The sequence below is a fragment of the Phocoena sinus genome, chromosome 2, assembly GCF_008692025.1.
Source record: "Phocoena sinus isolate mPhoSin1 chromosome 2, mPhoSin1.pri, whole genome shotgun sequence".
Lineage (NCBI taxonomy): Eukaryota > Metazoa > Chordata > Mammalia > Artiodactyla > Phocoenidae > Phocoena > Phocoena sinus.
Window position 1 is genome coordinate 70,787,570 of NC_045764.1, and position 24,363 is coordinate 70,811,932.

A 24,363-nucleotide genomic window follows, 5' to 3' on the forward strand; every position below is an offset into this window, starting at 1 on the left:
AATTTCAAAGAGATCAAAGGATGTCCCAGAATCCACCTCAACATTCTGATAATAGTACTCTCCATTACGCAGTCAGGTAAAGAGGATTATGCTCAGTAAGCAAGAACAAACCTTCAACTTTCCCCAGGCTTTAGCACAGTATTCTTATACAGTCTTTTGCCCACCATCTGTGACTTCCTATAATGGAAACAACTTCTTCAAAACAGATGCCTAACATCTTCCCAGAGAATCAAAACTGACTAGTCTTTCAATATAAGTGACTGTGAGTTGGGAGATTCAGAGGTCTCCTTCAGGAACATCAGGCACCCCCAGGTTCAGCTCAAGTGAAACAGTGGAAGATTTAAGAAAAATAGAACATTTGTGGAAATTCTGCCAGAAACAATCAACAGAGCCCTTCTCTCACTAAAGGGAAGGAAGATGATTCATTCTGAAAGGTATGAACATGCCAAAGTTGTTTTGCTGGATGCATTCCAGACTCACTTAGGGTGAAAAGGTAATGGTAGAGCAATTCTGAAAATAATTTAGAAGGCTTCTTTGGATCTCATATCACAAAACAAATCTGTGTGAATACTTAGGACTTTTACTCCTTCTGCAAAGACAGACACAGAACGTAGAGTAAGACTATCTGGCCACATAATCACAACTTAAGGAACAACTGGGGTTGGCAGTAAGTGCTCTCTAGCAATGCCCAACTGACCAGGTACTTCATTATTTCCTATCTTGGGATGTCCTGTGTTTAGCATGTTGGATAAATACGACTCAAAAGCTGACTATGGCTGTGGGTCAGACTTCATCGGAGGAGTCTTTCTCCTAGTAATTAAAAAGTATGAAATTATTTTCCACTCTTATTCACCTGCTAAGATGTGTCCTTTAAGATATAAAAGGCTTTAAAGTAAAAATGGACGCTTCAGTAAAATAAATAAGAAAATTCAAATGTCTCTGTAACTAGTGGGAGCATAAACAGGCAACTTCTTTACTGACTACTCTGTCCCAAAGCTGTGAAGAAACAGAAGGGATTTACAGTGGCTTTTAGTCCTGCCTACATACCATGGGTTTCTGTGTGGGACAGGTGTGGCATGTACTTTGACAAAACATAGCTTAATATCAAGTATCAGCCACATTTATATTCACAGGCACTCACAATTATATTCACATGAACATTCAAAATGCTCATGGTAGAAAATAAAGACTAAAGATGGAAGGAGAAACTTTCTTCTTTCCTTATCCTTTGGATCTTTAGAATGCAAAGAAAAGCAGGGTCAGCTGTTACTGTTGAGGTGCTTTGGGACAAATAAAACCTAATTCTCCAGAGGCCAGAACAGCAACAGTCACCATTCACATCACTTCAATTTTCCTGCTCTCTCTTCTCTGTGTCTTAGAGAGTGTCAAGGCAGAGGACAAACCTGCCAGGACTTCACAGCTCCGCTTTTCCAAAACTACAAGCCATTTCACTCCTCTTTCTTCCACATCAATAAATGTTCTCTCTCTACTGGATCAATCCCATTAACAAACATACTTTCTATAATGTCTGCCATAAAACAAAAACTCCCCAGATCCCACATTCTCCTCCAGCTGCTGCTCCATTTCTCAGATTCCTTTCAAAACAAAATGCATTAAAAGATTATCTATACACTCTCCCTCAAATTTGTCTCCTTCTATTTGTTCTTGAATTCACTATAGAGAGGCTTTCACTCCCATCACTCCACCAAAACTGTTCTTGTAAAGGTTATCGTTTACTTCCATGCTGCCAAATCAAATGATCAATTATCAGTTCTCATCTTAATTGATTTATGTAGAACTTGACAGAATTCTTCTCTCCCTCCTTCTTGAACACATTCCTCACTTTGCTTCCAGGATACAATTCTCCTTCTGGTGTTGCTTCTTCACTGACTGCTCCTCATTTCCCCATCGTTTAAATGCTGGAGTACTTCAAGAGTCAAACCTCAGACCTCATCTCTCTCTACATTCACAACCTTGGCTATTTCCTCCAGTCTCAAAGTTAAAAAATAAGGTCCTGAATTTGTAACTAGGAGAGGTGATGGATGTTAACTAAACTTATTGTGGTAATCATTTTGCAATATATAGATCATATATCAAATCTTCATGTTGTACAACCTTAAACTAACACAATGTTATACGCAATTATATCACAATAAAACAGGAAAAAAATAAGGTCCTGTAGATATAAATCAATACCACAATGAGATACCACTTTACTCTCACTAGGATGACTTATTATAAAACAGAATGAAAATAAAAAACAGGAAAAATAACAAGCATGGGTAAGGATGTGAAGAAACTGGAACGCTCATGCATTGCTGGTGTGAACGTAAAACGGTGCAGTTGCTGTGAAAAACAGTTCGGTGGTTCTTTTAATAGTTAACCATAGAATGACCGTATGATCCAGCAATTCTACTTCTAGGTATATACTCAAAAGAACTGAAAATAGGGATTCAGATATTTGTACACCAATGTTCACTGCAGCATTATTCACAATAGCCAGTGGTTTCCACAATCCAAATGTCTAATGATAGATAAATGGATAAACAAAATATGGCATATACATACAATGGAATATTATTAAGCCTTAAAAAGGAGTGAAATTCTGATACATGCTGCAACATGAATGAACCTAGAAAAATTATGCTAAGTGAAATAAACCATACACAAAAGGACAAACATTATATGAGTCTACTTATGTGAGATGCTTAGAATAGACAAATTCGGGAATTCCCTGGTGGTCCAGTGGTTAGGACTTGGTGCTTTCACTGCCAGGGCTGGTGTTCAATCCCTGGTCAGGGAACTAAGATCTCACAAGCAAAAAAAGATAAATTCATACAGAAAGAAAGTATAATAGAGGTTACTAGGGGCTGGGGGAAGGAGGAAAGAGGAGTTAATCTTCACTGAGTACAAAGTTTCTGTTTGAGATGATGAAAACTTCTGGAGATGGACGGTTGCACAACACCGTGAATGTACTTAATACTCCTGAATTGTGCAGTTAAAAATAGTTTAAACAGTAAGTTTATGTTATGTATATTTACCACAATAAAAATAAAATAAAATAAAAATTTCCTTTTCAAAGCTGCCCCTCTCTTATTCATACCCCTTGAAAACAAATAGCTATTCCATCTTTCTAGTTGTTCAGGCCAAAAACCCCACAACCAACCCGCTGGGAAATTCTGTTAACTCTACCTTCGAAAGATACCCAATAGCTCACCACTTCTTAAGACCTCCTTTGCTACTTCCCTGGTTCAGGCCATCACAATGTCTCCCTGGATTACCACAATAACTTCCTGATTGGTTTCTCTGTTTCTGCCCTTTAACCTCCCTCTTGCCTATTCTCAACACAGCAGGCTGAGCTATTTTTAAAAAATATATCAGATCATTTCACTCCCCTGTTTAAAACTCTCCAATGGCTTTTCATCAGTCAGAATAAAAGACTAAGTCCTCACTATGACCGACAGGTCCCTAGACAATCTGGCCCCCACTTCCTCTCTGCCTTCTCCTACTACTCTCCCCACTTTCCACTCCAGCCACACAGGCTTCCTTGTTCCTGCCTCTGGATGTTTGTACTTGCTTACCTCTCTTCCTGGGATGCTTTCCCTGCTAGGTATCTACATGGTTTCCTCTCTCTTTCTTCAGGACTTTGTTTATATGTCAACTTTGTAGTGGGTCTTCTGGCACTCTTAACCCCCATCTCCTACCTTATTTTTTTTTTCTACAGCACTTACCATCATCTGATACTATGTAATTCACTTACTTAAATTTTTAAATTTGGACTTTCCTTACTAGGATAAAAGCTCCACAAAGGGAGGGATCTTTTGTCTGTTTTGTTTACTCCTCAGCACCTAGAATCATGCCTGGCACATAGTAGGCAATCAATAAATATTTGTTGGATGAAAGAACAAATAAAGTTACCAACTTGTGCTTTTAAGTTATCTTAACCATTCTAAATATGCACATGCTGGGAACTGGACACACTTAGGACTAAACTCTAGATAAAAGCAGGTGCTACTCTGTAACCTGTTATCCCTCAAGCTAAATTAGAACTTTTGTGTCTTGGCAAATGGCCAGTAAGGCCCTATGTTTAATGAAAACTACTCTGACATATATTAACAGAGTAAGAAAATGTCAAATAATGGGGAAAATGATGGATAAATGAAATTATAGAACAAGAGGTTCCTTGGACCCATTCATGCCTTACAATAGAGATAAAAACTAAAATTAACTTTCCCAGCTGAATCTAAATCCAAGTTTCATGTGAATATTCCTTTTCCCAAGGTCTATCACTAAATTTCACGGGGCTTACAAGAAACAGAGCTGAAGTGCAAAGAAGCCTACAGGAATAAAGAAAAGTAAGAAAAAAAAAAGAAAAAAAGAAAAGAAAAGTAAGGCCTATGTGTTGGGAGAAGGGATTCTTTTTCACAGTAAAATGCATTAAAGCAAAGTCAGCTTGGCAGAGCCTCAATACCTGCAAAAAAGTATAATCTCTGCAACTGGGTCTTAGACAGGACAGACCACATTAAACACCAACAAGACTTACAAGAAAGGGATTTTTGGTTTGAAAGTCAAAAGACTAAAATGCAGCTGACTCAAAGAAAGAGTAAATTAAGAAAAAGGAGGTTCATATTTGTGAAGAACGTGAATAAACTCTCGATGTCATATCCAATTTAGAGAGGATGCTAGACTAAGGGTCACGGAGATGGCACAATAGATAGGATAGGGAATGTGGGTTATAAGCCCAAGCAACTCACAGCAACCATTTACATTCAGTAACAGACTCCTCAGGACGCTGCTGTTCTTGTCTTCAATAACATGACTCCTATCACCTGGTTTCCAGCCTGATGATTGCGGGAGGTGGGCCTACTCTTCTTTCATGCCTCATAAGTTTCATAGCTGTCTAACACAACAGATAATTAACTACTAAACAGCCATTTTCTTCTCCAATCCAGAGGGAAATTGTTCACCAGTCAACTAGAAAACATTTTTCTTGCCATTTTCATAAGAGAGAAAAAAAGTTTAGTGGTTTTTGGCAACCACTACTGACTCAGAGCCAAGTAAGCATTTTCACCAACTCCACCAGCCTCCATTTAATCCTCGTACTGAAATGATCAGAAAGTCCCAAATGATGTCACTCTTCCCAAAAAATCCCCAGGTGACCTATATGTAAATCTTACACCTGTCTCCAGAGGACTAACAGCTAAAGCAAACATTTAAGAAGAAACTCATTGACAAAGAACATATATTTGCTGTAGGTTTTCTTGGTCTGAACTTTGAGGAACTAGACAGGACATGAAATCAGGCTCTGAAATCTAGTTAGCTGAAAACCAACTCCAAGAAGATTGAGGTGATAATACTCAGAAAGAGAGAAGGAAATGAGTCTGATAAAAAGGCCACAAGCACAACAGATCCAAAGAAGCATATCCTGAAAACAACTGCGTTCTCTGATAAATAGTTCTCATTAAAAAAAAAATAGTTCTCATTTTCCTTCAAAGCAATTCAAGGTGTTCACAGGATAACTAATACCTTGGCCCCACTATACTGGAGGATAAGATTTTTTTCACAACAGAGTTAACATATTGATCATGATACTTTGATGAGATGACTACTGCATATTTGACTGGAGTTGGATAAAGATCATGCCAACCGGCCCTAAGTGGGATAGCTGAACTCACGTACCAGTACCCAGTGCAAATCATGTACCTAGCAGCAAACATAGAGTGTTCCAGCTCAATGCTACAGAGACCATCCATATTTGCTCCAGGTAAGAGGAATAAGGGATAAGCAAGATGCAGCTTTTGGGTCTTCCAGACACTTGTGGAAGATGATCTGGTTGAAGCCACACAGCATTGGTATCTTGGTCCCAGTGTGACTTTCTGTGCTCTTGGGAATGCTATCTATACTGAAACCTCCACACACAAAAGAACCCAAGAACTTATATTTTCTCTAAAATTAACCTCATAGATTTTCTGCCCTGATTCTTCAAGACCTAAATGGGAATCACCCATTCATGACAATTATTTTTGTGTTTTTTTGTTGTTGTTTTTTCATGACAATTTTTTTGGTCTTAATTTGTATATAGCAGGCTTTCACTCCAACTTAAACTAGTGAGAACCAAAAGAAAATTGCTCTTAATTAAAGATACTACATTGTAAGATCCTTAACCATTCAAATCTACCCCAATATCTCAGAATGCTAAGACTCCTCTTGTGTTAAGGGCTCTGCCAATTTTAGATTTTTATCTCCCAATGGCTCGTCTGACTCAACTGAGAACAACTACTGAGGGAGAGCTCAGCTAATCCTTTGACATGAGTTAACATATCAAGGTAAGATCATTATCAAGTAATATAGTGTTATTAACAGCAACAATACCTCTTTATCAAGTAACATGTCTTTTAGAACAAAACAGATTAAAATATTTTAAAAAGTCCAACTGAAAAATCATAGAAAAACTGATTTTTGTATGGCAATCACATACTACAGAACATCTCTCCTTTACTGCTACAATACAGGCTTCCTTTGCCACACAGCTCCTTTATTTTAAAAAGTCATTTTCCTTAAAAGAAAATACTCTTCTTATGTATACCCCATCTAGACTAATGGTACTACCATTTACCCCCTCACCGCAGCCAGAAACCAAAGTTTATCTTAGACTTCTTTCTGTCACCCTTCATATCCAATCAAATCACCAAGTCCTACAGACTTTATCTCCTAAACATTTCAAACCTCTGTTCCTTTCTTTCCAACTCAACTGCCAGAGCATTGTTGCTGGCCTCCATCATGCCTCCACCTGGACAATCATGATAATTTCCTAACTCATCTACTTGTTTTCAGGCTTGCCTCATCCAGTCCATCTTTCCTGCTGCTGCCAGAACAATCTTTCTAAAATGTACATCTTATTATCTTATTACATCACTTACATGGTTGCCTTCAGAATACAAGTCAAATTATTTCACATAGCATTTACGGCTTTTCATATATCAACCAGTGCCTGCCCCTCAATTTATTGTCACCACCGTTAAGTGAACACCTACTATGTGCCAAGCTATATGCTAGGACACTGGAGACAACAAGGTGAGCTGACATAGATGGTGACCTAAAGGAACTATATGTGAACATATAATTACCAAAAAAAAAAAAAAGGTTAAAAATGTAAATAGAAATATGAACACAGTAGCCCAGAGAAGGAAGTAATTAATCCTGTCAGGGAGGAAATGGTTTGAGGTCAGAGAAGACTCTACAGGAGACAGGGACACCTGAGCTCTTTCAAAGAATGAATAGAATTCTCATGGAGGACAAAAGCATGGAGACAAAGGAAGGTATATTGAGGAAGATATAAATTCTGCTTTCTTCAGGGATTGCCTTTTTTTTTGAAGGTTTCTTCACTCTCCCCACCCTGCCTCCAGCCAAGCTGAGTTAGAAGTGAGATCCCTTCCTTTATGCATTCCTTTGGTCATATGATAATTATCACGGTTGGGTTTTCTTGTCTCAGTCTCTTCTAGAAGACTTAAAAAGTTCAAGAGGGGATGGAATATCTTGTTAAAACTCCAGATCCTTAATCTTTAGCACAGTGCCTGACACATGACAGATGGTCAATAAATACTTGCTGAATGTGTGATTATATAATATTCCGAGTAATAACATCTTAAATTAGGAGATAATTTGCCCCCTGGTTCATAAAGTACACTGGATAACAAACTAAGAAGCCGGTTAACAGATTGCAAAAAGATAGCAAGGTTGTAATGCTACAGCAGATTCCTTCTAGATCAAGCAGACTGCTTTCTCTCTAAGCCTGGGTTTACTTATAGGTAAAATGAAGGTGTCACATTAAGTGACTGAATCTACCTACATAAAACCTTGCATCTGTCCCCCACCCCTTGTCTCATTCCACTGCCATTTCCTAGAACAGATTTTAAAAATATATCCAACCTGGATGACAAGTGTCTCCTCACTAGACTTCCCACCTTCAGTCTCTTCACTGCAATCCATCTTCCACATTGCTGCCAGATTCATTTTCTGGCTCCGATGACCTTCAAAACACCCCTCCCTGATCCCACAACGGACTAGAGAAAAAAGTCTTACCTCTGTAGCCTATCACTCAAAGCTATCTACCATCTGACCACAACATACCTTTCCATTCAACAAAGTGGTTTGCTATTATTCTCCATACAGGCCCATGACTTTCCACCTCACATTACTCCCTCTCCCTTAGAATATGCTTTCCTACCATGGAAGTAGGAAGACTTGAACAGCAACCCCAATTCTACCATTTACTGACTGACAGTACACAAGTTATCTTAACTCTGAGTCTTAAGTTCTCTCATCTCTAAAAGAGAAGTAAAGATACCTTGCTTGGTATCAAGTTGTTGTGAGGATTAGAAAATAACATACGTAATAGGTCTGGCACATAATAACTGATCAAAAAGTGATAGATTTTATCATTAATATGCTTCAAGGCTAATTCAAAAGCCACATTCCTAAGATGTTCAACATTGCTAATTGTTAGAGAAATGCAAATCACACCTACAACAAACTACCACCTCACACCAGTCAGAATGGCCATCATTAAAAAGTCTACAGGGCTTCCCTGGTGGCGCAGTGGTTGAGAGTCCGCCTGCCGATGCAGGGGACGCGGGTTCGTGCCCTGGTCCGGGAGGATCCCACGTGCCGTGGAGCGGCTGGGCCCGTGAGCCGTGGCCGCTGGGCCTGCGCGTCCGGAGCCTGTGCTCGTCAACGGGAGAGGCCACAACAGTGAGAGGCCCGCGTAGCGAAAAAAAAAAAAAAAAAAAAAAGTCTACAAAGAACAAATGCTGGAGAGGGTATGGAGAAAAAGGAACCCTCCTACACTGTTGGTGGGAATTTAAGTTGATGCAGCCACTATTCAAAACAGTATAAGGTTCCTCAGAAAACTAAAAACAGAATTACCATATGATTCAGCAATCCCACTCCTGGGCACATGCCTGGACAAAACCATAATTTAAAAAGATACATGCACTCCTATGTTCATAGAAGCACTATTTACAATACCCAAGACGTGGAAACAACCTAAATGTCCGTTGACAGATGAGTGGATAAAGAAGATGTGGTACATACATACAATGGAATACTACTCAGCCATAAAAAAGAGCAAAATAATGCCATTTGCAGCAACATGGATGCAACTAGAGATTATCATACTAAGTGAAGTAAGTCAGAAAGAGAAAGACAAATACTGTATGATATCACTTTTATGTGGAATCTAAAATATGGCACAAGTGAACCTACCTACAAAACAGAAACAGACTCGCAGACATAAAGAAGAGACTTGTGGTTGCCAAGGGGGAGGTTGGGTGGGGGAGGGATGGACTGGGAGTTTGGGGTTAGTAGACGCAAACTATTACATATATTGGGTTGGCCCAGAAGTTCGTTCGGGTTGTCCCCTAACATCGTACGAAAAACCAGAATGAACTTTTCGGACAACCCAATAGAATGGATAAACAACAAGGTCCTACTGTATAGCACAGGGAACTATATTCAATATCCTGGGATAAACCATAATGGAAAAGAATATAAAAAAGAACAGGGCTTCCCTGGTGGTGCACTGGTTGAGAGTCTGCCTGCCGATGCAGGGGACGCGGGTTCGTGACCCGGTCCGGGAGGATCCCGCATGCTGCGGAGCAACTAAGCCTGTGTGCCACAACTACTGAGCCTGCACTCTAGAGCCTGCAAGCCACAACTACTGAGCCTGAGTGCCACCACTACTGAAGCCCACACACCTAGAGCCTGTGCTCCACAACAAGAGAAGCCACCACAACGAGAAGCCAGCTCACCGCAGCTAGAGAAAGCCTATGCGCAGCAAGGAAGACCCACTGCAGCCAAAAATAAATAAACAAATAAAAAAATATATATATATATAAACGGCTAGTAAATATTTGAAGAGATGATAAATGTCACCAATGATCAGGAAAATTAAATGAAAATAACAAAATATGTTTTCACCCACTTTATTAGCAGAAATTAAATTGATTATTATTATTAATTTTGGGGGGGGGCTGTGTTGGGTCTTTGTTGCTGCACGCGGGCTAAGCAGCGAGTGGGGGACTACTCTTCGTTGCAGTGCCCGGGCTTCTCACTGGGTGGCTTCTCTTGTTGCAGAGCACAGGCTCTAGGCACGCGGGCTTCAGTAGTTGTGGCACTCAGGCTCAGTAGCTGTGGTTCGCGGGCTCTAGAGCGCAGGTTCAGTAGTTGTGGTGCACGGGCTTAGTTGCTCCGCGGCATGTGGGATCTTCCCAGAGCAGGGCTAGAACCTCTGTCCCCTGCATTGGCAGGTGGATTCTTAACCACTGCACCACCAGGGAAGCCCTAAATTGATTATTAATAACCAGTTTTGGTCAGGGTATTGGTATAGGAAAGATTCACACCATCGGTGGAATTTTAAATTAGACCCCTCTTTAAGAATTGTAACTTACCAGTTTGTATCAAAGTTTAAATGTATGTATCTTAGACCCTTAAGTTCTACTTTTCAGAATCTATCCTGAAGAAATACTGAGTCCCCATAGGGAAAACAACAAAAAAAGGCACATTCCGAAGTCTTCCTCCCACCTGGAAGCAAACTTTCCCTCCTTTAAATTCCTCAGAGGCAGTCCTTACTTCTCTTAATACTTACTTCTCTTAAATTTGTTTACAAATTTGGTTGTGTACATATCTTATCCACCTAGTGGTCTTTCAAACATTCTGAGGACAGAACTCATGGCTGATTCACCTTTTTGTTTCTCTTAGTGTCTAAAACAATGTCTGATTTATGGTAGGCACTCAAGTATTTATTGATCTATAAATAATTAAGAAAATCTTAAGAGTTATATGTTCATTTTCAGATGTAAAGGTAAACATTAAAGAATTTACATAAATACACAAGAGTGTTAATATTCCCTTTTTCTCTTCAGGATAAGAAACAGAAAGCATGGGACTTCCCTGGTGGCACAGTGGTTAAGAGTCTGCCTGCCGATGCAGGGGACACGGGTTCGTGACCCGGTCCAGGAAGATCCCACATGCTGCAGAGCAACTAAGCCCATGCGCCACAACTACTGAGCCTGTGCTCTAGAGCCCACGAGCCACAACTATTGAGCCTGTGTGCCACAGCTACTGAAGCCCATGTGCCTAGAGCCTGTGCTCTACAACAAGAGAAGCCACCACAATGAGAAGCCTGCGTACCGCAACGAAGAGCAGCCCCCGCTCGCCGCAACTAGAGAAAGCCCGCAGGCAGTGACAAAGACCCAACGCAGCCAAATAAATAAATAAATATATATATTTTTTTAAAAATTGAAAAAAAGAAACAGAAAGCATAATGTTTCCTGGATTATTTAAAAATGAGCATGGGGCTTCCCTGGTGGCGCAGTGGTTGAGAGTCCGCCTGCCGATGCAGGGGATACGGGTTCGTGCCCCGATCCGGGAAGATCCCACATGCCGTGGAGCGGCTGGGCCCGTGAGCCATGGCTGCTGAGCCTGCACGTCCAGAGCCTGTGCTCCGCAACGGGAGAGGCCACAACAGTGAGAGGCCCGCGTACCGAAAAAAAAAAAGTGAGCATGGCAGTCCTCAACTCATCAAGTGGGCACTTGATACCCAGGTTGCAAACAACTCTAAAGACAGTCTGTTCTGACCTAGAAACTCAAGTAAATATTCTAGTCTTCATGAGAATTCTGAAAATACATTCCCTGTCTCCGTCAAGTGAGCTGTAATCTTAAAGAACTGCTTAGAGTTGGGCTAGCTGTTGCAGACACACAGTTCCCCCCTTTGTTGGGTCTCAGATGCAGCCCTCACAATCTCTTAGGAATCATACATTTTAGGTCTATGAATTGGCAGGTTTTCTTAGTAAAACAGAGAGGATATTTTCACATAATTTAAAAGAGAATTTGGGGACTCTGCATTTTTCAATGCCAATGCCTGGTTTGAATACTGACTATTAGTCCCTTCATTCTCTAATTTCTCATCTCTCAGATTTATGGACAATCCTTTGGTGATAGAAGCCGATGATGTCCACACATGAAGTGATATATGCGATCTTCCTGAAGATCTGTATCGCATGGATACTCATAAAAAGGAACAAGTAATACTCTCTTCCCCACTGGAAGACAGTAATTCTTTTGCTGATGTCAATTTGTAGGCACCCTGCAGTAGAACTGCCTCAGCGTAATTCCTTAAATACAGGATCTTGGCTATTACAAAAGCCATAAGATCAAATGGACTAAAAGGTCAGTAAGCTGGCAGGAGAAGAATGGATTTAGTACAAAAGAAGTAGAATAATCAATGACCTCAGAGATTTCAGACAAATCAGATTTTCTATTGAAGGCAGAGATATAAATAGCACAAACACAATACAGACACATAGAAACAAAAGCCACCAACTCAACTTTCTGTTTGACAACTTGTTAGGTCTAGAGAGCTGTTCAAACCACAGCTGCTAATGGTTATGGATTTGGCAATCAAAATGTCTTTGTTAAAAAAAGGTTTTAACTGCCTTACTATTGAGGTTACAAACCACAGCCTTGATGCATTGTTGCAGTCAACATCCTCCCCGCTGTTTTTGAGAGCTTACATCTGCTGCTGGCAGATAAAACCCTGGCAAGGCATGGGCTTCTTCCAGGGGAGTACAGGAGAAGTTTTAACTAGATGGCTCTCATCTACCTTTCTTTCCTGAGTTGAGCCTACAGCCTTTGCTGTAGTATTCCTATCTTGTTTAGGTAGATCCCCTGCCATTACTCAGGAGGACTGATGGTCTAGCAGGATCTTTTTTCTGGCACACATCAGCCATGCCAGCCATACTACTTTTAGAAGACAAAAGGAAGATGAGTTCTTAGCTCAGGGGAAAGCACTTTAAGCACATATTTTTAAAGCCACTTACAGAGTGGTGCACTTGATTTTAAACATCCACTAATAAAACCTTTTCTGTTTTTTTTTTAAGGAACTAAATGATCACACTATGCCAAAAATAGTGAGGGCTTAGTATATTTTAAATTATCAAAGAAAGGCCAAGAATGAAAGGTCAGGAAGTAAATTACTGAGTTTCTTTGGGGAAGGAAAAAGTTAGGAACAAGATGGAGAATTAAAACATGGTTCCAAGTCACACAGGAGATTAGTTTCAGTTGAAATAAAAATTACTAGATCCACAGTGGTTTTCAAAGAAAATATGGGACTTCCCTGGAGGCACGGGTTCGATCCCTGGTCGGGGAACTAAGATCCTAGAAGCCCTGCAATGCAGCCAAAAAAGTAAAAAAAAAAAAAAAAAAAAAAGGAAAATGCAGTTCAGCTGGGTGATGAGGCATGAGTGTGAAGATGCAGAAAGACATAAGTCAGGAAACTGTTTCCTGGATCATTCTCCCTCAGTGAACCGACCTACAAGGACAAAAAACCCCAAACATACTTAGGCTAGCACTTGCTAACTATATATATACCACAAGATACCAGTATGCAAATATGTTGGTGGGGGCTGTTGTGGTCAGAAAGGTATGAGAACACTGCATATTACGTTCACCAGATAAATCAGAGAATTGTATCAGAGTCAAAATGCACACCAGCACATTCAGGGCTCTGAGAAATTCTGCAGTAAACAAACAAATTTGTTTAATCCAAATAAATTTTCCAAATGTGTGTGTCAACAGAAACCCCTCACCCCCCTGTTTTTCCAGAAAACACCTATGCCATGAAATACTTTGGGAAATGCTAGTCTAGGGGTATTACTCCTAAACTCTCAACTCATTCTTGAAAAAACAAGAATAACATTGGTAAAACAGACTAAGCAATCACAATTCTTACATCACAGAACCCTAGCTCAAACAGAGACAGGTAGATTACCAAAGGTGCTCGAGACATTTTCCAAAAGACAGCCAAATAATAAAGCTATGACCTTTAAAAGTGATAAGATCCTCACTCAATAAATAATCCCCAAATAGGGCTAATATCAATTGTGAATACATTCATGTGCTACTCTCAAACACAGAAAAGAAAGAATGGGGAAAAGCCACAGAAAAGCTGACCATAGGGAAAATGGATATGGGCTCCTGTTTGATGAAACCTCATGGCTTTTGGCATTTTAGGATATTCTAATGTCATACACATCAGGGAAATTCATAAAGAGTTGCCAGGACCTCCAGCTGGGAACATATGGGAGGATTCCTACACTTCTATGTGCTGCCCTCAGCATCCTCAGGATAAAAGACAGAATATAAGCTCAGGTAGGAGTATCATGCTGACCTGAAAGAGAGGTACCCTTGAGAAACCAAAAAGATTTGTTTTGTTAATTATATTTCTAATTCCCATAAGCCTTGTGGTACTCTATAGATTAGGATTACAGCCCCCTACCCTTCTCAACACAAATGTGTGGCAGAAAGAAGATTGGTTAACTGCCTAGAAATTGAATTCATTTGACCTTGTATCAAGTGGTGGTCTGCTTGATCAACAAATGAGAAAGTAAGGGAAGGCCCCTGGCCAAAACACCACCCACACTTCCAGATGCTCCTGGGTTCTCTTTTAGAATGCAAATATCCTCATAAGAAAATATAACACATCAAGTGATACTAAGCTCCTCATGAGTCTCTAAAACTGTAAAGCCTACACCAATGTAAGGAATTTTTACAATTATTACTTCTAGAATGAAAAAAAGGGAGGAGAGGAAAGAAGACATTGAAAAAAATCAGCAAAAGGTCCATAGATAGATAGAACAGGCACAAGTGGTGTGGAAGACAAAGGGCCTCCGTGTATTTACACTTTTGCCTAGGTCTAGATCAGGTACTAAGAGCAGAACAAAAGGGTCGGAGTCAAAATTCACACTTTGTTATACAGCAGAGACTAACACACCATTGTAAAGCAATTATACTCCAATAAAGATGTTAAAAAACCCCACAAAATTCACACCAAAACGCAAGCACTGTACTCATATACATAATCAGAAAAGGGCTGAGGAGGCAATCCACAAGCAAATGCAAGACAGAAAACCAGAGGGACTTCCCTGGTGGTCCAGTGGTTAAGACTGTGCTCGCAGTGCAGATCCCTGGTCGGGGAACTAAGATCATGCATGCCGCACAGCGCGGCATAAAAAAAAACAAAAGTACAGACAGAAAACTAGAGGGATGATAATTACTGGCTAAAACCTGTGAGGAACGAACAGAGGGAGTGAGATGGATGGGAACAGTATTTTGTTTTGTTTTGTTTTTTTAAAGCAGACACCGGGACTTCCCTGGTGGCACAGTGGTTAAGAATCTGCCTGCAGGGCTTCCCTGGTGGCGCAGTGGTTGAGAATGCAGGGGACACGGGTTCGAGCCCTGGTCCGGGAAGATCCGGGAAGATCCCACGTGCAGTGGAGCAACTAAGCCCGTGAGCCACAACTACTGAGCCTGCGCATCTGGAGCCTGTGCTCCGCAACAAGAGAGGCCGCGACAGTGAGAGGCCCGCACACCGCGATGAAGAGTGGCCCCCGCTTGCCACAACTACAGAAAGCCCTTGCACAGAAACGAAGACCCAACACAGCAAAAATAAATAAATTAACTAATAAACTCCTAACCCCAACATCTAAAAAAAAAAAGAATCCACCTGCCAATGCAGGGGACACGGGTTCAAACCCTGGTCCGGGAAGATCCGGGAAGATCCCACGTGCAGTGGAGCAACTAAGCCCGTGCACCACAACTACTGAGCCTGTGCTCTAGAGCCCGCGAGCCACAACTACTGAGCCCGTGTGCCACAACTACTGAAGCCCACGTGTCTAGAGCCCGTGCTAAGCAACAAGAGAAGACACTGCAACGAGAGGCCTGTGCACTGCAATGAAGAGTAGGCCCCGCTCACCGCAACTAGAGAAAGCCCGCGTGCAGCAACGAAGACCTAATGCAGCCAAAGATAAATAAATAAATTAATTAATTAATAAATACACCTATATAAAAAAAAGCAGACACTAATAGCAGTAATGAAAGGCACAGAAGAGTCTGCAAAGCATTTACTGAGAAAATTAAGCTGAAGAATATGTTCTTAAGCACAAGTGATGGAACCGCTATTGTGTAAAGTAACTGTTCAAAAAACAGGAAAACCGTACTGTTAGGTAAGACTTTTTAGGCTTTAAGGATGGAGTTTCCCACTTTGGATTCCTGCTAGACTAAACATAAGGCTCTAAATTTCAAGAATTTTCCAATTAAGCTAAAGTCCTTCAGCTCCCTCTGCTGTTCAAAAATGTACTCTAGTTATGTCAGTTCAATCTTCAGTAATCAAAATAAATAAAAATACATACATACAATATGTACATACATACACACACACACCCAAAGCTGGCACGGTCCAGGCAATCAGAGTTCAAACATACTTGTCGTTCATGAATTCCCTGGTCTGGACCAAACGTTCCAGAGTACGTAATAACAAATTCTACCATTCCCACTACCTAACTGAAATAATTCAAGGAATAATGGATTTCTTTGCCAAAAGCCAAAGTTTTATTAAGGGATGAGGACTCTACACTATTAGCTGGATTGTGGCAATAGCTTTTTAGGCAGAAATGTATATGTACCAGTCCTCCACACCCTAGGAACCAAAGCATCACTAAATTTTTTCCATTTCTCCCATGGTCTTTTCTCTCCCCAATATTCCCTCCTTAGAAGATTCTCCAAACATGTCTAAATTCAGTTTCTAGCTCCTTACTATCTACAGGATACTCTGAGTTGAAGGATCTACAGGTCAGCTACTGTGGCAAACAAAGCATCTGTCCCAGAGAAATACTCTTTACTCACCTGATTCTTAAATTGCTTCTGGGACAAGCAGTCAGTTAGGTCCACACAGCCCAGAAGACAACCTGATGGATAGTCATTGGGAAATTCCACATCTAAATTGAGAATAACAGAAGGATTACATAAATTTGTTCTTTGTGACCCTGGAACTCACAAATCTGTCTTCAATTCTGAACAAATCACTTTCTCTATTATCTATTTATGGACATAAGGAAAAAATGAGGCTTTTTACTTGGCACAACTGTTTGTATTTTAGCAAAACATTTAGTGAGTAGCTGGCTTAGTCCACTATCCACATCCTAAACTATAGGAAAATAAGCCTCATACCATTGAAGTTCAAGGACCCCACAACTTCACTCGAAACAAATCAATTCCACTATACCCAACTGGATCAGACTAGAATTTGGTGGTGACAGGTTCTGGAAACAAGCTTGAGGTGTCAAGAGAAAACATAAAAATGCAGTTAAGAAACATAAGAATGTCAAAACATGAATTTAAAAGAACCCAGGGACTTCCCTGGCAGTCCAGTGGTTAAGATTCTGCACTTCCACTGCAGAGGGCGTGGGCTCGATCCCTGGCCAGGGAACTAAGATCCTGAATGCTGCAGGTGCACACACCCCCAAATAATAATAATATAAATAAATAAAAGAACCCAGTCATACCAGTCAAAACAGAAATGCATTTTTAAGGAAACATACACTTTTAATTCCTAAAGCTTGGTTTCTTAACTTTTAAAGGTGGTTCTGTAATTATCCTCTCATTTTACCTTCAAAACTACCGTATGGGCTGAATAAGAGGAAGGAAGCCAAGACATCCAAGGGTCGGAAGTTTTTTAGGATCCAAACTGAGTGTTTGGGGTGACTGTCAAAACTCACTGCTTAAGTCAACCAACTTTGATCTGTCCAAATCCGATAGCACATGTCTATTTGAGTCACTCCCAATAATAAAAAGTCTTATTTGCGGTTGTTCTTCCCAATCTAAAGATCCCAGAATTTATAGTAGTTATTTTACTCTCATAATAAAAAAAATGTAGAAAATTAAGATTAGTTGGTTGATTTCTGGTGTTGGGAATGGATATTTTTATTTGTACTGTTTGGTGAATTAATGTTTTGAACAGCTGTCCATGATTTGCTACTAAACAAACAAACACAAAGTTTAAAGTCCCTTTCAGCCAAAAAAACCACAAAAAAGCCACAGGAAGAAGGAGGTGAAAGGAGAAGAACATCAATGACTTCTCTCCACAAAGTAAGACTGAAATTAGAAGAATATATGGCCGTTACCTTTCCCACGAAGGAGAAGATATGTAGTCTGGAGTTCTGAAACTTCTTGAGGAGAGGGTCTTTTGGCTGTGGCTGCTATCCAAAGTCGTCCTCTATGTGGGGTGTACCAGCTTCTGCCCTCCACCCTTAAACAAATACAAATTTAGTAGAAAGAATCTAAATTTTAGTGTCTTGGAAGATCTCATAACGTACAGCAAATTATCCAGTTGAACCAAGAGATCTATATATGATACCTCACCAAGAAGGGTATTTTTCGTAAAAAACATTTTTCCTACAATACCTTTCACTTGAGTATAAACCCTGTTCTCTAGTTTTCCCTATCATCAGAACAAAGGCAATTCATCTCTCTCAGTTCCTATTTTTTACTTGATCTCTGTAACTCAGAAATGAAGCTTTCACTAGCCTTGGGACTCCTACAATCCAAATCTTCTATTTTCAAGGCATCCAAGTTGTCCCAAAAAAATGAAAATCCTTGCCTTTGAGTCATGAAAGATTTTGTTCATTGTTCTCCAACCTGACAGAAAAATCCTCACCCACACATAACTCCCCAAGAATAGTACCTTCATAATTACTATTTAATAGAATTTAAGTAAATAAAAATGCTTATCATCTTTACTCTAAATTGCAACCACATTCATTTATATTTTCTAAGTATTTTATAAAGGGTTATGTTCTTTGCAGATAATTAAACAACCCGTTAGCTAGTTTGAAAGAATCTTTAAGTAGAATAACAAAATGCAATCAAGAGAATGTATTATGCCTAGTTTCCAAGGATTACAAAAAGATATTTCTCCTTTAGTTCCTACAAAATGAAATAAAGTACCTTGATAATATAACCCTATTATACTTGCCTTATAATGGGAAACGGAATTTCTCATACCCTTAGTTTTCCAATATAGATCAATTGGAAGAGCACCAGGCACACAGTGGGTACTCAATAAATGAGGAATGAATCAATATATTTCTCCCTCTACACCAAATGATCCACAGGGTTACTGGGAAAACGTTCTCACAAATGTGGCAGAACCACCCACTTTCTTTCTGTGGGATTAGTGATTGTGGGCTGGATGCTGTTCATCCTGTTCTTTTCAGTGAGAAAATCTGGATAACACAGATCCAAAACAGGACGAGAGAAATGTAAACATTCTGATTCCCTCTGCAGAAAGCAAGCTGTTTAGTTTTCTACTTTGGAAAAGGAAGACACCTCAACTGCAGAGAACTGAATGAGAAGAATAGACATCTGAGGGCCCAGGTGCCCTGGAGCAGAAGCAGATTCACATACACTTGTTATAATGCCACTACATACATGGATTATGAAACATTTTGGAGCCAAAGAAAGCCTGACCTTGAAGAGGGGAGAAAAATGGTAACACACCTTCACGAAGGAGGCAAATCTCAACTAACCATGGAAACCAACAAAGTAGAAATGATTGTTCCTAAATTCTGATAATAAATTTTCTTTCAGGAAATAGAGAAATGACTGAGGCTTACAAAGTAAGGGTGGAAAAAGCACTCTGAAAACCTGAACTCTAGTTCCATCTCTGCCACTAACTAGCTTTGTAATTCATAGCAAGCTCCTTTACCTTTGCCTACTTAGGTGTTCAAGATTGTAATAATACTGGTCTGATCTACTTCAATACAGCTTTGAAAACTGTAAAATTCTATTTAAATATAAATACATAAGGCATTATTATTGTTATGAGTTAGGACACTCCCAGGGATATAAAATTCTAAGAGATAAAATAAGAAGGAAAAAAGAGGTATCTGCATCCCCACATTCATTGCAGCATTATTTACAATAGCCAAAACATGGAGACCATGTAAATGTTCATCACTGAATGGACGGATAAAGAAAATGGATGAAGATTATTCAGCCATAAAAGAAAATGAAATCTTGCCATCTGCAGCAATATGGATCAACTTTGAAGTATTATGCTAAGTGAAATAAGTCAGAGAAAGATAAATACTTTATGGTCTTACATGTACAATCTGAAAAAAAAACTCATAAATATGGAGAACAGACTGGATGAAGGTAGTCAAAAGATACAAACTTCTAATTATAAGATAAATAAATCCTGGGGATGTAATGTACAGCACGGTGACTACAGTTAACGATACTGTATTGTATAGTTGAAAGTTGCTAAGAGAATAGATCTTAAAGGTTCTCATCACAAGAAACAAAAAATTTGTAACTATGCAAGGTGATGGATGTTTTGTTTTGTTTTGTTTGTTTGTTTGTTTGTTTTGCGGTACGCGGGCCTCGCACTGTTGTGGCCTCTCCCGTTGCGGAGCAACTGGCTCCAGACGCGCAGGCTCAGTGGCCATGGCTCACGGGCGCAGCTGCTCCGCAGCATGTGGGATCTTCCCAGACCAGGGCACGAACCCGTGTCCCCTGTATCGGCAGGCGGACTCTCAACCACTGTGCCACCAGGGAAGCCCAAGGTGATGGATGTTAACCAAATTTATTGTGGTGATCATTTTGCAATATATACATATATATGTAATCACTATGTTGTACACCCTGACGATGTTATATATCAATTATATCTCAATAAAACTGAGAAAACAAGGGAAAACGAACATGTAATGATAAGTGAAAGAAGAAAAACATAAACGTAAATATATATTATGACCTCATTATGTAACAATTTTCACAGGAAAAAGAATATAAATAAATACTCCAAAATGCTAACGGTAGCTGTTTCTAGGTGGTGGAATTATAGATGATCTTTCTTTTTCTAGCTGCTTTTCTGTATTTATCAATTTTCTATTTACATTTATAAAAGCAAAGGAAAGAACTATTTTTTAAAAGTTGCATTGAGAAGAAACATATGAAACCATGGAATAGTAAGCTATTACCATCACTAACATGTACCACGACTTAACTTTATAATACCTCTACTTATCCCTCACTACTTCCCCCACTTTTTGCAGAAAAGGAATTTGTGGTAAGATAGCTTCTCAATATGGTTACTCAGATTAAAAGACAGATGTATAGATAGAAAAACAAAATCACTTAGGCTGGTGTCTTCAAAAAACTAATAAATAGGCATAAAAACTTTGAATTTCCAATAGGATCAAACCATTAAGGTTGCTGAGTGATATATTATTGTACAAAGGCAAAGCCAAGAGAAGTTTTCTCAATAGACTTCCTTCCAAAGATGAAAAAACGTATGTTCTATTCTTTATTATGACTAGGATCCTTAGTCCTTCTAACCTCAGTTTTTTTAAAGCTTTTCAGTAAAGAACAAGTCCATAACATGAATACATTGCTTAAAGTTCTATGTGCTGCAGAGTATTATAAATCATCGCTAGATTACTTTCATGGTAAGGTGTTACCTGCTATATTGGGTTGAGTAGCATCCGTCCCAAACTTATGTCCTCCCAGATGAATTCCAGTCCATAATTCTATATCAAGTTTATGTAAAATCTTCCCAGATTCATTTCTGTCCTTACTATTTTTTTTTTAATTTAATTTTTTATTTTTTGGCTGCACCGCATGGCATGCGGGATCTTAGTTCCCTGGTCAGGGATCGAACCCACGCCCCCTGCAATGGAAGTACGGAGTCTTAACCACTGGACCACCAGGGAAGTCCGCCTCATTTCTGCCCTTACCTTTTAATCCCTCTGACAAGCAGAGAAGCCCAAGGCTGATGCATAGAGAGGCACCAGCCACCATCAAAGCCTTCCTGAAATTCTTGGTCCTGGATTCGAAACTGATGCCGACATGAACTGAACTCTAGTCCTGATCCTGCTGAATGGAAAGCCTTCTTCTGTGAGGCTGCACCCGTCTGATCTATCCACTATACAGGAAAGAAATCAAACATATAATTTTGTCTGACAAGGGAAAAATCTGGGGTAGGTATACAAAATGAGATGAATTCTAATATTAATGAATCGTACTGGAAACATTCTCTTAGAAAAATGTATCCCATCTTTGTCTGAAACAGGGTCAAAAAACGTACAGAAGGTATAAATTCAGTAGGAGTCCCAGGTATGATAACATGGTCCCATCTTAAAGGATAGTTAGATAATGTTGAATTCTCCACACACAGCTTCCTAATTCCAGCAACAGTACAACCATCAGACCAAATAATTGGTCTGTAATTATTTCCACTTTAAAATGATTAATGATCCGTATTGGACAATTTCCCAATATAATTCTATCAGCCAAATGAAGGTTCAACATTTTGGTCCATACATTCTTCATGTGGGTCATGAAGGGTCACATACTGTTACCATGATAAAGCCAAACAGATGCTTTCGGGGGGCAGCAGTTCTGACTATTGGATGCATGAAGTATTCTCTTATCCTGAAATGAACAACTTGTCCCCCAAAAGACAGGATGAAGCACTACTGAAACAAGGCTCCCATCATGTAAAGAGAACACAAAATTACAGGGTACAGATAATTACAGGAGACTAAAGAGTCTTGGCAGTAGTTCAGTCAGAGAATGACAAAGGGTAACATTTCTTCCAGAGCAAGAAGACTGAGTGTTCTGAAATTTATTTTTTTTAAAAAAAGGCTCTATTAGGATGATGAGGTTTAGAGTTAAGTGTGTTAATTTTTTGATGTTTTATTTAATAATTTATAGGAAAAAAAATAATTTATAGGGAAAACAAAAATACTAGAATGGTAGTCTAGAGACTCCAAGCAATCATTTAACCCTTAAAGGTTTCAGTTTTCTCAACTGTAAAATGATGGAGTTGGACTAAATGAATCTCTAAGAATCTTTCTGCAATAAAGTTTTATGACTGTAATTAATTGTGTCATAGCTTAAAAAAACACACAAACATTTACTATTTAACTCAGTATATGTGAAAAGCATATAAAGTAGGGAGACATATAAAATATAAAAAAGATATGGTTCTTGCTTTCAAGGAACTTACAATCCTACGAGAAGACAGACACATAAATAACTATCCATGACATAAAGCAGATTTAAGTAAATACTACACAGGGATATAAGTCCTTAAGCGGGAACACAGAGGCAGAACTGATCCATTACAGGGGAAATAGGTGATTTCATAAAACTGTTGGCATATGAACAATCCCGAGGCCCAAATTGTCTGTTCTATCTCTATTATAGTTCTTGTTTATACTACCTGTTTTTCTACTTCACAGCTACTTTCCTAACTTAATCTTACTGTCTTTCAATAACACTATATTAGAGCCTGCTAACTAGTCTCATCTCCATTTTTAGCCTCTACGTAACTCTCTACTGCCTTACTAACTGCAACACTAAATTGGGCCCTCATCATCTTCCCACTGTGCTACCTCAATAACCTGTTTTTTGGTCGCGTGGCATGTGTGATCTTAGTTCCCCGACCAGGGGTCAAACCTGTGCCCCCTGCACTGGAAGCGTGGATTCTTAACCACTGGACCACCAGGGAAGTCCCTACTGCAATAATCTTCCTAGCAATTTCCCTGCTTCTGTCTTAGTCTTCCCTCTAATCCATTCTCTACATAGGCATGGAAGTCATGCCAATTGTCTGCTAAAGTTCTTCAAGGACTCCTCTTTGCCTACTGTAGAATAAAACTAAACTCCTTAGTATGAAACATAAGGACTTTCATGGTAAGATGTTACCTGCTATACTGGGTTGAGTAGCATCTGTCCCAAATTTATGTCCTCCCAGAACCTGTGAAATTGACCTTATTTGGAAACAGATGTAATCAAGTTAAGGTAAAGTCATACTGGATTAGGGTGGACACCAATCCAGTGACTGATATCCATATAAAAGGAGAAAACACACAGAGACAAAGACATACAGGGAAAAAGTCCATGAAAAGACAAAGGCAGAGTAAAGTTACACAGCTATAAACCAAGGGATGCCTGGGGCCATCAGAACCTCAAAGAGGCAAGGAAGCATTCTCCCATAGACATTCGGAGGGAGTATGGCCCTGCCAACACCTTGACTTCAGTGTTGAGAACTGTGAGAGAATAAATTTGTTGTCTTAAGCCAACCAGCTGTGGTATTTTGTTATGGCTGCCCTAGGAAACTAATACGCTTACTAGCGCAGTTTAATTTCTAACAGTACTTAATTACTTGTGGTTCTCCCAACCTACAATCCTCTCAAGCTGCTAAGCCTTTCTACATGTTATACCACCTACCTAGAATTCCCTCCCCAAATTTGTCTGCTTGGAAATTCCTATTCATCCCTTAAGTCTCCTCTCAAAAACCATTTCTTTGCTGACTCCTCTGTGAGTTTATAATCTCTCTCCTAAACTCCTACTGTATCCATGACATGTGTCTATCATAGCAATTATCTTAAGGAACTGAAATTCTTTGTATTCAAACACATCTTCCCACTAAATTTGAAGTCCTTAAAAACTTTAAGGGCTCTT

At 39.5% G+C, this 24,363-nt stretch overlaps 1 protein-coding gene across 2 annotated transcripts in view; it reads right to left on the reverse strand.

The window, feature by feature from the left end:
• The window catches only part of TRIP4 (thyroid hormone receptor interactor 4), a 68,907-nt gene that overhangs the window by 13,255 nt on the left and 31,289 nt on the right, over positions 1-24,363 (reverse strand). For both annotated transcript variants that reach the window (XM_032623524.1, XM_032623523.1), the window contains exons 9-11: positions 21,633-21,820; positions 18,018-18,142; positions 16,741-16,832 (exon numbers count right to left, since the gene is read on the reverse strand). In XM_032623524.1, coding sequence (XP_032479415.1) covers positions 16,741-16,832; positions 18,018-18,142; positions 21,633-21,820 — 405 coding nt within the window. The remainder of the gene's footprint in view (positions 1-16,740; positions 16,833-18,017; positions 18,143-21,632; positions 21,821-24,363) is intronic.